This window comes from Frieseomelitta varia, unplaced genomic scaffold, assembly GCF_011392965.1.
Source record: "Frieseomelitta varia isolate USP_RPSP 00005682 unplaced genomic scaffold, Fvar_1.2 scaffold_203, whole genome shotgun sequence".
In the NCBI taxonomy this organism is placed as follows: Eukaryota; Metazoa; Arthropoda; class Insecta; order Hymenoptera; family Apidae; genus Frieseomelitta; species Frieseomelitta varia.
The window spans coordinates 381,005-394,985 of record NW_025109784.1 but is presented as its reverse complement, the minus strand read 5'-3'; the positions used below and the strand labels follow the sequence as shown (position 1 = coordinate 394,985).

At 36.4% G+C, this 13,981-nt stretch overlaps 2 protein-coding genes and 1 non-coding gene across 3 annotated transcripts; 1 reads left to right on the top strand and 2 right to left on the bottom strand.

Moving 5' to 3' along the window:
* The first annotated feature begins 3,922 nt into the window (after positions 1 to 3,922).
* Positions 3,923 to 5,791, top strand: LOC122526907 (cyclin-H). Its single transcript, XM_043650560.1, has 6 exons — positions 3,923 to 4,155; positions 4,558 to 4,782; positions 4,852 to 5,025; positions 5,097 to 5,322; positions 5,393 to 5,504; positions 5,630 to 5,791. Exons 1-6 carry the CDS (start codon positions 4,039 to 4,041, stop codon positions 5,769 to 5,771), a joined length of 996 nt encoding a protein of 331 aa, XP_043506495.1. The 5' UTR covers positions 3,923 to 4,038; the 3' UTR covers positions 5,772 to 5,791.
* A 367-nt stretch (positions 5,792 to 6,158) lies between these two features.
* On the bottom strand, positions 6,159 to 13,393 carry LOC122526908 (homeobox protein ceh-19-like). Its single transcript, XM_043650561.1, has 5 exons — positions 12,615 to 13,393; positions 12,417 to 12,536; positions 8,448 to 8,671; positions 6,569 to 6,705; positions 6,159 to 6,510 (listed from the first exon to the last, which is right to left on the bottom strand). The coding sequence occupies exons 1-5, from the start codon at positions 12,787 to 12,789 to the stop codon at positions 6,297 to 6,299; spliced, it is 870 nt and encodes a 289-aa protein (XP_043506496.1). The 5' UTR covers positions 12,790 to 13,393; the 3' UTR covers positions 6,159 to 6,296.
* Trnam-cau lies at positions 6,916 to 6,988 on the bottom strand. The gene has a single exon. It is a non-coding gene; the product is annotated as a tRNA-Met (tRNA).
* Positions 13,394 to 13,981: the final 588 nt, after the last annotated feature.

Here is a 13,981-nt window from a genome sequence, read left to right as displayed (position 1 = left end):
CGTGTTTCGTCGACCGTGGTCCCGCCGGGGGCGAAGGTTGCGTTCGAGCAGCCGTCTTCGAGACTCTGCTGTTCCGTTCCACCCTCTTCATCCGTTTCATTTGCTTTGTTCCACTTACTACATTTCTCTTTTATTGTTCAATAATGATTGCGCTACCCGGTCTGTCACTTTTTCACAGGCAACCACGATTCTCACAATTTAAAAGCAAACAAAAAGCAGCGTATCCAGCTACAAGCATCAAAATTATTTATTTACATTATCGATGAGCAATTAATACGAATCTTTAATTAATGATTCGATCCGTTAAATGGATGGTTACGTATATTGTCGATCGAATATCGTTGCTGCGTTCGATTTCGAGCAGACAGATTATTTGCATCTTCGATGCCTGAAGCATAAGCTTCTGTGAATATTTGTACGACGATAATTGGTTCAGGAGCAGCAATCCGTTCGCGCGATCACTTCAATATATATATAGATACACATCTTGAACAGTATTTCGCAGCGCGATCGTAATTTTGCATCGCGACTTAATATTCGTGAAAAAAGCAGGTCGCCTGTGGTTGGTTGCCGTCGGACGATCCACAACAAGTTTCCTTATCCGAGCTTTCTACAGTATTTATTTTATAAATTATAATCACGTTTCTCTGCAACCACTGCAGTTTCTTATATTTTGTTGGCTGAAAGTGGTCATAATCGTGCACACTTCAATAACAGCGATGCCGCAAAGGAATAACGTAAGTACGTCAAGTTGATTCGTTTACCAATTTGCCAAAATAAAATTGTTAACCATTGTGGGTCTTTGTAATAGTCTAAAGCCTACGGCAGCTTTGATAAATTGTAGTAATCTTAGATAAACATGACTCATATGACAGGACATCATCGATGAACTAGCACGTTGGTGCTAGTCTTGGATGCTGAACGTGAGACTATGTTACATACGATATTTGCGTAGATATAAATATGCGTGAATCTTCTATATAAGTGTGTAGAAATGCATCAGCACTTGCAATGAGTCAGTGTACCGCGATTTTCCAGCTATGTGCGCTCGCTGACTGCGAGATTTATGATTTGTTACGTAACAACATTCCGCTGGTATATTTAGTTTCATATACATGATATACATAATCATTTCTCAGACTAGTGAATGCACATTATCCGAGACATCCGATAGTAGATAATGCCGTGTACAGAAGACAGTGATATACTGTCTGTTAACACGAATCCGACGCTCCATTAAATAATTACGCAAACCGAAATATGTCGATTTTTATACATCTTTGCATTTGTACATACTTAATTCCAATAAAAATAATGAAAAATTCTTTTGATATGATATTATAGTTAATGATGTAGTCCGTGTTTTGTTCTTTTATTACATATTTGTATTTCATGCATGCGTTTCAATTAATTTGTAAAATAAATAGATTATAGAACCGTTACTTCTACAACTTCAAAGACTTCAAGAATGTTGTCAGGCTAATAGTGACCAGTGTGTAGTGAGAAAAAGGAAGAATTGCGACAATCAATTTCATATAATATGCAAACAGTCATCGAACAATACACAAGAAGAGAAGGTTTCGGTCAGTGAAGGCTTGCGTGCAAGGTACCTGGCCGATCAGAGACGTAGAGTGTTAGAAGCAGGCGTGATACCGCTTTTTGCAGGTTAACCGACGATACCACGGCATGCTAACGGTCATGCGATACACTGGGTCACGCATACAAAAAGAAATGCACACATATGCAATATTTTTGCATTCATATCCATTGTTCAATGGAACGACTTGAGAATTTCAAGGTAGATATCTCCTCTTCTGCTCGTCCGTTCCTCTTGAATTTCGTTTCTTCCGACAGAAACAACTGCAATTTGATAGAAAGTTCTTCTCGACTGCGGTGAACCATTGGGGTGCGATGGTAATCCACTTTACCCGTCACACCTCGTATATGCCAGACATTGATTTTGCATTATCGTTACCAGTAAACCAAACCGATTGGCTCCCCTTTTCTCCGTGTTCACATAGATACAGAAGATATCTTGGTATATGGATGGTCACGTATAGATGCTTGTCTACAATGTGTTAGTGTTTGTATTTGTACGAAGGGAGCAAGCCTCGGCGCGGAAGGGTGCAGCACGCAAAGTCGAGGGCGGCGGCAACCGCAATATTAGATTAATGGCGGATGTACTTCACTTTCGGTGCCCAATCGTTTCCCGGCGTAGATTTCGTCGGAAATTGAACTTCTCGAATTAAACTTCTCTCATTTGTCAGTCAAAAAAATTGAAAATTGCCTTTAATCACTCGATGTTGATATATACCTCATATGTACGTTTGTGACTTGTATTCCGTTATTTACGTAAGAATTAATTCAAACAGATAGAAACAGTTGTTTTATCTCGTATCTGAGATCACCGCGATACAAGATGCAGATGCTTGACTAAATTTTAAGAGATCCACACGACAACGTATCGTCGCATAGCATAAAGAAGCATAAATCAATGTACAAAAAAATAGAAAGTTATAGCCACCGAGACGTCGAGGCAACGTCTTTGCTTGAACAAGCGGCAGCACCGGGATGGCCTCGAGGGCTGAACGAGGTGGAAGAGCAGAATGGGAGATCCCGAGCCTTGATCGTGATAAGATGCAGCGGCGTCGTCGGTTGACAAAGGGTCGTAGGAACGCCCCCTCAGATCCGACGTGCAACCGCTTGCGGGGGCGTACATATTAAAATTGGACCCCCACCTCTGACCCTCTATCAACCATTCGCCGATCTTGTTTATTACTGGCATGTACAATCACGTTACCAGAAAATATGATCCCTTTTATCGAAAACTCTAACCTCTGTTCACCAGCTCGTATCTTTGTACCGTAACTTCGTTGAACACTGCGATTTCAGAACATCATACTCTGAAGGCATTCTGTTGTTAAAATACATACACCAACTTCAATGCGTATTATATTGCATCACACTTATGTATTCATTTCGTTGTTGTCTGTGCTTTTATGCTAATTATCTTGCAATCTTATGCATTTATGCGCTTCCTTTATAATAATAAAAAATAATATGTATTCTATGTAAACAGTTTGTAACATTGTATGTTAAATTATTTACTAAAACGTTACTAACCTATAAAGCGTTAGTAAATGTATAACCCTATATCTTTCATATACAATAGTATACATACACAAAATATCATGTACTTTCATTGTATCATTAAATAGTTTGAAATATTATACATTAACCTATAATGTATTATCAAATATTCTAGCATGACAGCATCTTTTCTGAACAATAATACCCTCTAAATTCGATAGGGAAATATAAATGCAGATACATGGATAACAAGTCGAGATTCAAAACTGCCACGAGAATATTCGTTATACATACATATATATATTCTCTATACTTTACTCTTATTGTCATTCTTACTCTTCAATATCGTTAAAATGATCGAATAAATATATACAGATTGAATAAAATAATGAGTGCAGAAAATTAGATTGTTACCTGTTAATCGTTTCACATCCTATCATTTGTTGCACACCGTGCATATACATGTGTATATGTGTATATATATATATATATACGAACGCCAACGGTTAACTGTAACGGTCAACTATAGTTATTAATTTTACCTACATGTTGAATTGCGGCGATATTATTGCGAAAAAATATTGTTCTTTACTTATTAGAAAATATAAGTGAGTAGTCTCATCTTCTATGGGTGTTTCTAAATCGAGTTGGATCCCTTCTTTCTTGGCGAACAAAACTTTTCCTGCGGAAACGTTAACACAGCGTCTGGCATCCATCTTGTAGTGTGTGACCGTATCGACGTACAAATTGAATAGGCGAAGTTGCTTAGTGCTGCCCTCTGAACTATACCGGCTGAAACACGGTAAGAAATCTTGTATACTTGGTACTTGCTTTTGCCGCATAATTTTATAGTACGAACGTCAAACAATCTTTGAGCGTTAGTTTAAATTTATTAAATTATCGGTGCCGATTTTTGAATACATTTGTCGAAAGTGAAACAAATAAGTGATGTTTCCGCAGAGTTCACAGAGAAGATATTGGATATTTAGCGATGAAAACGATTTAACAGCGTTAAGAGAGAAAACAAATACAGAATTTATTCAAAAACATGGCGCAAGTATGACGGTGAGTTATGTTATTTAAAGTAGTAAATTAACGATGTATTTTGATTTTCAAACCTTTGTCTTGCGATTGATCATTGAATATTATTGTAATAAATTAATGAAATTTATAGGTTATGTAAATATTTAACTCTATTAGTAATCGTACTTAAATATGTCAATATATATTGTTTTATAGAAATTTTTAATTTGTTTTTCATTCATTTTTTGTGTTTGTGTTTCATTCATTATATTATTTATTCATTATTATATTATTCATTTCTTATTATTTGTTATTATATTATTTTGTAATTTGGGTGGGTACAAATTGTTATTTTGTTAAATTATATGAAATTTTATTGTTATTTTATTATATGAAAATTTATTATTATTTTCTTAAATTATATAAAATATATATTTTAAAAAGCCAGAGCAAAGGGCAGAGCATTTTCTATCCCACACAGAGGAACGTACATTACTTCGTTTCTATGAAACACAATTAAGAGACTTTTGTCGTCGTTTTACACCTTCAATGCCACGTCCTACCGTAGCAACTGCATTGCATTATTTCAAAAGATTCTATCTCAGAAACAGTGTTATGGATTATCATCCCAAAGAGATATTAGTCACATGTGTCTACTTGGCTTGTAAAGTAATACTTCCTCCAAATAATTTATTTATGAATTGCCACAATACAGTTTGTTACAGTAGTTCATTTTAGGTAGAAGAGTTCAATGTATCTATATATCAGTTTGTGGCTAATATTAAAGGAGATAGAGAAAAGGCATCAGATATTATACTTAATAATGAATTGCTCCTTATGCAGCAATTGAATTATAATTTAACAGTGCATAATCCATTCAGACCTGTAGAGGGTTTCATGATAGATATCAAGGTATATATTTAATACCTTTATATCAGTACAAATCAGTGAAATCTAGACAAATTTAGTTGATGTATTTTTAGACAAGATATACTTCTTTGGAAAATCCAGAAAGATTGAGGCCATATATCGATGAGTTTTTTGAAAAAATATTTTTAACTGATAGTGTTTTACTATATACCCCAAGTCAAGTTGCATTAGCTGCTACATTACATGCTGCATCTAGGGCATCTGCTAATTTGGATAATTATGTAACTGATATTTTGTTTTCCAAAGAACATTTAGGGAGTATAATAGAAGCAGTAAGAAGTAAATATCCTCTCTCATTTATGCTATTTTATATTTTCTACAATACGTTTTAATATAATATGTATTATAGAAATAAGATCTATGGCAAAATGTGTAGAATCACCTTCAAGGGAAGTGATAAGACCTTTAGAAAAAAAATTAGAAAAATGTAGAAATCAGGAAAATAATCCTGACAGTGAAATGTAAGTATAGTCATAAGTTTTAAATTATAATGTAAATTTTATTTAAGTAAGCATTAAATTCTATTATAGTAAGTATTAACGAGATATTGTATTATTATATTTTATTCTATATTGTATTATTATAGTTATAAACAAAGAATGCAAGAAATGTTGGATGAAGAAGATTTGCAGGACAATGAAAAATATGCTAAAATTATACAAGATCAAGCAGCTCATGATGAGAAGATCTTGGGTGTCAGCAAAGTTCTGTCTCCTTCAACTTTATAATAAAATAATATTTTGAATGATATTGATATCATTTTTTATACCTTTAGCCACTGTATAATCAATAAATAATTTATTAGTTTATACCTTTTGTAGTAATATTCATGGAAGGATTACAATATTTATTAATACTAAAATATCTATCACTTAAAAATGTATTCGTCAGTTTTTTGTTATAAAACTTATTTTCTATATATATTGTAGCTTTCTAAATAAATGCGAATGGTAAGCTTTTTGTTCTATCTTACTTCTTTTTTGTACATCTAATTATACAATTGTAGATATTTAGTGTTTGTTAAATATGAATCATGTTTTTGAGGTGATATGTTCTCAGTACAAATTTTAATTTCATTTTGGTATCATTAGCCATTGACATAATAAAAAAATTAACTCATCCTTTAGAACATTCAAAAACACATATCACACATCTCAATTTATAAGAATTTGATCCTGCACGATAATCAGTGTTGCACATAACTTTTTTATTAACTGATTTTATGTAATGTAAACACTAGATTCTTTTTATGTCTAAGAATCTTGATGCCTAAAATCTAATCTTTGATTTAAATGATATGTCGGATTACTCGTGGAGATATTTTGAAAAATCGGGGTCTGCTGACCTATTGTTAAATTACTTGGCAATGGCTGCATAATAGGCAAAGCAGATGGTAAAGGAACAGTTGCTAAATGCTGTGGAAAAATCGGTGCTCCTGGTTGCAATTGCGTTGGATAATTAAAAAACCTGCACAAAAATTTCCTCTTTAAATAGAGTCACATTTATATTGAATATTGATATTTACCACAGACGATCCTCGACGAAAATTGGTCTGGGCGCAGGAATACCCAAACTAGAATAGTATTGTTGCGCCAGGAGCTCCACATCATTTGTGTACTTTCGTTTCCATTTCGTACGTCTATTTTGAAACCAAATTTTAATCTGTAAATACAAGAAATAACACAAAAATTAAAAAATGCAGATATCAGTGACTATTATTCGTGTTATAATTAGTCGAAGTAGCCTGTTGAGAAAAAATACTGATACAAGAAATCTTATCAATTAAGAAAAGTCAAAAAATATGTATATGTCAAGACCAAGCATTTTTAAATTCTTTTTAAAGAGTTTTTTCACATTTAGAACTAAAAATATTGCCCTGGGTGAGGATCGAACTCACGACCTTAAGATTATGAGACTTACGCGCTGCCTTCTGCGCTACCAAGGCATTTGTGAAGCTTTACAACAGTATATTTGACCGTGCAACTTTTGCAAGCTTGTGCTTTTTGTAATATATAAATAATAAAACTTTATTATTTATATATTGCATATTGTATAAATAATAAACTTTGTTCACTTGTGCAAGAATTCAATAATTTTCAAGGAATCTCGTGAACTGAAAAAAACACAAACTCAAGTTTTCATGCGGAGAACTGGATCAGTTCTGATTAGGATGAAAAGATGAAACATGTGAGGCAGCTCGGGAAAAAAATAATGTCACCATCTTGGACATGATTTCTACAGAATTTTCTAAAGGGGAACGCCTAAACCGGATTCAGAACAGTAATATATCCTAATTAAAAAATCGACGCCTCTTCGGTCCGTCGCCTCGAAGCATCCGTTGCCCTAAGATTCTTCGTTCTTGCGGCATGTTGGAAACGTACACACGAATCGGAGGAACAGTAAAGCAAGAAGAAGGGGACTCCCCGAGCTGGCTCGTTAACTACGAGAAATATTGTGACAGTTATGTCTGCGCCACAACACGTCTCCTTCTTCCCTGTGATCCGTCCTCTGATCATCCTTCCCTTTTGCTGTGATCGCGAAGATAATTATCTAAGTCATTCGGGGCGCTCCGCGATATTTCTACCGCTCTGGGAATTATCGTAACTCGCAACATTGCTAACTTGGACGATTGCTACTCGACCAGATAGAAAATATTTCGGGTATTATCATAAATTAATTAGTTTAAAGCGATGCCACGTTCCATCCTATAAAGCAAATGGAAGAATTATGCAAGTGCTGCAATCCATTTCTACAACTTCGCGCAGTTAACCGGAGGATTATCTAGATCTTCGTTGAAAGCCGAGCACTTTGGATTGCGAGGATAATATTAGAAGTTGGAAACTGAATTACATGAAAAACTGAGCAAAACAGGGAGTTGTTTGAACGTTTATGACACGCAAAAAGGATAGAATTTCTAGGTAGAGTACAATTTTTACGCACGATGATTAATTGAAGATTTCTGCGAAAGGAAAGAGCTCTCGTTTTGCGCTCTCGTCTCCTGCTTGCGAGAAGAAAGGGCGTATAAGTGCTAATTGGTCCTAAAGGGCAATCTTCCCCTATGGCGCCACGATCTGGCGCCTAAACATATGGTAGCCTTCAAAGCTATAATTCAGTGCCCAGTTGATTTTGAGGAGCTTGGGGTACATGGAACTTAAACTATTTCAGGTGCCCTAGCCTACGGAAGTCGCTATCGCAATTTATTGTACGCTGTACGTCTTGTCCGAAGCAACTTCCGTAAAATGTGTTTCCCTTTAATCACAAGGGAATCTTGCTTAGCCTCGGTTCTTCTCATTATTATGAATTATAATGAGACAATTGTTTTCCTACGTGAAGCCGTTAGATAGATCAGTTTTCGTTCCGCTACTGTTCGAAATGAATAATGATACAAATTACATAATACGTACCTGAGTTTCAGTCAGCTTCAGACTTTTACTGAGCTGCAATCTCTTCGCCACGCTTAGGTATTTGTTCCTCTCGAATTCTGCTTCTAATGACTTAATTTGTGCCGCGGTGAACGCCGTACGAGGTCTTTTCTTTCTTTCGTCATCGCTAATGGCGCTGTCACTTTTTTCTTGAGCTTCTTTATCTGCACTTGTGGAATTGGCACCGCTGCTGCTAGTACACGCCTCTGGTAACACCGTGAAAAAGATTATACTCTTCCTACGCCGCGATGTACATCGGGCAAGAAATGATAATTAAACATTTCCTTATCGTGTAATCATCGAATAATTGCGCAATGCCGACCGTGTTACTTCAATGCGATTAAGTGGAATGAAAACGCGTCGTGATTAAATGAGCTCTAATAACACGCGTCTCACGCGAGATTAAACAGCAGGCTACCGCAAATTATAATCTATAACATTGTATTCGATGTTTGATCGCGGGTAAACGGGACTAGATTTAAACAACTGACGCGATGACAAAAGCCTATCATTAATTGTAAAACGGTGGTTTATGTACCGTGACGTAGCCTGTTCTCGTTTTAATTGCTTTTAAATGAGATTGAGAGACCATAGGCGATATCTTTTTAACTTCACCAAGCCCAATTACCCCTGTAAGATTTCTTTTCTCATCAATCTCGCTACTTTTTCCCCCGTCGAACTTGTTTATATTTATATTTATCCCAGGCTTACAGGCCGCTGGTACAAGACGTCGCGCCTCGCACTTGAGGAATGTCTTTGGGGTCTCTTTTAGTCGACTGGTAACAGGACCGCGCTCTAAGCAGCGGAGATCATCTTCTAATTATCTGCCCATTCGTCATCCGACGAAAAACCGTGGCAGCACGACGCCCCACCGTCGAATACGTATGTCTGTTACTTCGTAAAAAANTTAAAAAAAAAAAAAAAAAAAAAAAAAAAAGAAAAAGAAGTATTCTCGCAACACAGCGATACCATTCGTGTCATCACGCGCACATTCTGTATCCTATTTTATCACTTTCAGAAACACGTTATACCAAGATTAATACAAAATCCCTTAAATCCCTCGAATAATAGGATCAAATACTCGGTTGTTCGTGTCGTTAGAATATAATTAGCATCTCATCTGTATTGAATGTCTTGGGACAAGCATTTTGAAGAGATAGGAACTCATCTATCACTGTATCAAAGGTGGAGAGAATCGGTTATTTTGGCGTCGATAAATCGATGACAAGAGCTTCCTCGTTTGCAAGAAGAATGGATCGGCCCGAGCGACCCTTGTAGTCGGAGGTGCAATAAATATCCCGAAAAAAGTATTTGCGTCGTGGTTACCGGGACCACGAAGTGTCGTTTACCGGCTACTAATTGTCAGATGGCGACGTAATTGTCGCGTTTCTCGCGCGTTTTTCGAGACTTCTCTTCGCTCCGGTACTACAGGGATCGTCGGCTAAAACCGTACCGCCTCTAATTCACTCGACGCGAAACGCGTCGTGCGATGTGCACGCTTGTGCACGTGTAAATTCAGGAAGGATTCCAACTCGAATGCTGGGAAACACTACGTGCAGATAATAATATCAAACAGTACAAGTTTCACGTGTTTACATTTTAGATCTGAATGGTTGCATCTGTTGCATTAGCACAGTGTTTGCGGACGTTGCAATTAAGGAGGAGTTAAATCCATCTTACATGTTTATCTTTCTAACAACCTTTCCTCTGAAAAGAAGTTTTTCGGAAACTTTTTTCTAACGGAGGTTTTTCATCTTTCGATGAAAGAAGAGCGTGACATTCTTTGCCGGAAAAGATTCGAACGAACCAGCGGAAAATATTTTCGGAGGGTGCGCGGCTCATTTGTCGTCGACTTTCTGACTCGGTTGCATTGACGAACGAGCTCCGCGAAGAAGAAGAAGAAGAAGAGAGAAGAAAGGGTTGGTGTGAAAGGCAACGGTGCAAAAAGGAGCCTAAGACACGAAGAAAGCTGACGGAGGAAGCCAACGAAGAGTACTGTGAGCCGAAATAGAATACCACGCCCTCTAGTTTACCTAATTGCTGCGAGCCACGGTGAACTTGTCTCCTAATTATTCTGTGATGAATGGCGAGAGCACGGGTAGAAATGCGCGATAAAGCGTGGCTAATTTTCATTCGTTCGGAGTTGCACGATTTCACACTCGTGGTCAACTAGCAAGATAATTAATCCACGCATGTGAGTCGTACCGATTGGACGTTTCAGAATAGACAAATCACTAGATCTTCTTTTATGATTGAAGAGACTGCTTTTTTAAATTAATGTCATAAAATGCAAAAATTTCAACGAAAGATGTCTCGGTTTATATCCCAAGAAATTAAATAATTTTGAGTCTTAGATCATAGTTTGGCAATCAACGAAGATGATATGTGACAGACAGTTGTAAGATACTTTATACATTTGGAAGAGGTAACCAAATCAGAAAATGAATGGCTTCTTAAGAATCAGAGAAATTAACTCGTAAAAAAGAAGAGTAGGGATGATTTTACTCGTTCACGAGGCAGCTTTCGCAAAGATTTACGTGTCTCGTTGATCGCTTTGTAGTTGGATACGACGTCCCACATATCTCAGTCAAAACACACAGCACAAACAAGAATTGTCCTTTCCTTAGATCTCGGATTTATCGCGGTGACCATTACATTGCGTAAATCACGCAAGACAAGAGTGGACCTTGGTGGAAATTAGTAGTCGAGAATTTAAAACTTTTGTTAAAATAAAATTGAGTTCAGCCAACTATCGGTTGCTCTTCGTAGCAATTATGGTTCTCACAGGATAACTCTCTAATCCGAGAAGGAATTCTTGTACGACTGATAAATTAAAATAAATCAAGAACGTCTCATTAACGTAAAATGGGAATCAAACCGAGTGAACTCATGAATTATCACAGAATGATATCTGTTGGTATCTTTTTCTCATTCTGTACGGTACAGGAGCACGAAGACACATTTTGCTGCATTTCCATGGCAGAATTAGCAGGAGACAGATAAATAGTGAACGAGGAGCAGAAACATTGAGTGGGCGTGGACCCTGCAGGAAGTAATGGATCAAACTCACGGGCAACGGTCCTCCGCGTAAACTTACGAATTTGTTACCACGTGAAGGAAGCATATGGATTCTGCAACAATTACTCCCTTTCACGTTGGTAACAATATCCGAATTAAGTGGAAACAATTACCTATTATTACGTAGCGTGTAATAATCGCGACGTTGGAAGACACAAAATAATGATGGTGTTTCACATTCGTATCAGAATATTTGCGTCGCCGTACATTGTCACGGATTTTACGACATGCTTTATGAATTATTTACTTAGAGTTTTAATAAGAAATTTCCAGATGATGAGTAGCAATTAAAATGTAAACGATAGGTAATGTAACGAATGATTAGGATTTTGAAAGAATGATGTGGTGTGTTTGCGAATGATTTACACGATACTATTTTAGTATTCGCAATATTTGCTTCTCAACAATTGAGATGTCTTCCTTGATCGTACAATTTGAGGAAATATAAATACTCAACAGATATGATACGATGTTTTAAATGCCTTTCAACTGAAATAACTTGATTGTTTGTCGTTCGTCGAATTGAAACATCTCAACGAGCTTTTATCCCTTGTTTTCACTTGATATACCTTTATTAACCAAGTAATTTGACAAGACAAATACAAGTGTGCGGCACCTGTATAATTTGTTGATTATACACCGTATAATCTTGCGAAACAGAGACTATTATTAAATTGAACATTGTAAGCACCGTTTTATGTGTTCTTTCAATATATAATTTTATTTCGATGCATTTAATTCATAGATGAATTTAATTTTAATATGAATATTAACGAAATTTCTTTGTTTTAGTAGAATTGTTTTACTAAATTTGAATTAATTTTCATTGCAAATCAACTGTAATGTAATTTTAAGAATTTCAAGTCAGCTTACCGTAACACATTTCTGACTCCGGGGTCGAACAAACCAAATCACCATCATTGAATTCAATTTCTTCTGTTACGGACATAGAAGAATCTGGCGCTACCAATTTTCGTTCCTCCGAATCATTTGCTATTTAAATGAATTTCATTTTTTTAAATTCCTCCATTAATTTTCATGAAATGGAAAATAATTGTTTTATTCACTTACATTCGTGAGTATGCAAATACGTCTCGGTCTGAACCGATATACGAATTTCCTCTTCGACAGGTTTCTTGCTTGGCGCTAAAAGACTTTCGATACTGAAAGAGCATACTTTTGGACTTTCAACCAATTCCATCGATCCTCTGTTGGCTTCTGATGTTTTCACGCGTTCTTCCGACATCCTAAGTCCTCAAATTTCTCGCACTACCATCTAGATTTCCATTCGGTATCTCGATTATAAAACGATCAGATTGATTAGATATCTTCTTCGATACTTCGAGATATCGGTCTGATGTGGCCCTCTGACAGTCGATCTCTCAAAAGTCACTGCACATTTATCCACTATGCTTATCACTATCGCATCACAATCACTATCTGTTTGTACAATGATCTGTGGGTAATTAACGAAACATTTTGAATTTCATTCTACGGAAGATAGAATGATAGATGTAACTGATGAAGTTGCAAGTACGAAATCGATTCAGATCATTCATAGATAGCCGTGATCCGTTCGTGGGATTAGAGTCGAAACCAGCGACTGATTGTCGGGGTTGCTCGCGATGTCCAACAATTTTTTTTTTTTTTTTTGGCAACCAAGTCAAATTCTTCGTTCTTCGAGGCGGTGTCGAAAAGCCACGTGCTCATAACGTCACTGTATGTTCAACCAATCCCAAGAAACTTTGGGCGGTTCTTGGCAAGCACGTGCGTTTCTGGAAGGAGCTCCTAATGATCTCGTACAGCAAGACGGTAGCAGTCACTAAACGGTGGTAATGAGATGTCCATAAATTTCTGTCACCGTCATGAAACGCTATTTAATAATTGTCTTGACAGAAGACGAATGCAATTTGATATGAATTTTCAATCTGCTGCGTCTGTATCTGATATGATTCTAGGAATACCTTGATCTTATCGAACGTCATTCCTTCAACTAGGAAGATACGAATGATCAGTTTCTTTTTAATATTCTAATAATTGGATGATAGTACAGTGAATTAATATTCAAACAAGAAAAGTAGAAAGAATGAAAGAATAAATGCAAAGAGTATATAACGCGCACCTACACGTAGCTATAAATTATACGCGCGATAATCGGAATGAAAAATTGAGTGTCTTCAGTGTATTATTAGATCTTTGTCAAAAGTCTACAGAAGTCTGAATTTCAATGACTTCGTAACGAAATTTTATGATGCAATATGTCTGTGTAGTGAGGCCAGTGTACAATCATTCATACGTTTAATGAGATTATTAGATGCACAATTGCATATATTAATAGGATGGTGATAGGGATGATAGAGTGATACAAGTTAACAGATGTGAAACTTGGCTGCGATTATGCGAACCAGCGAAATACACTGCAGAAATTTGTTTTCAAA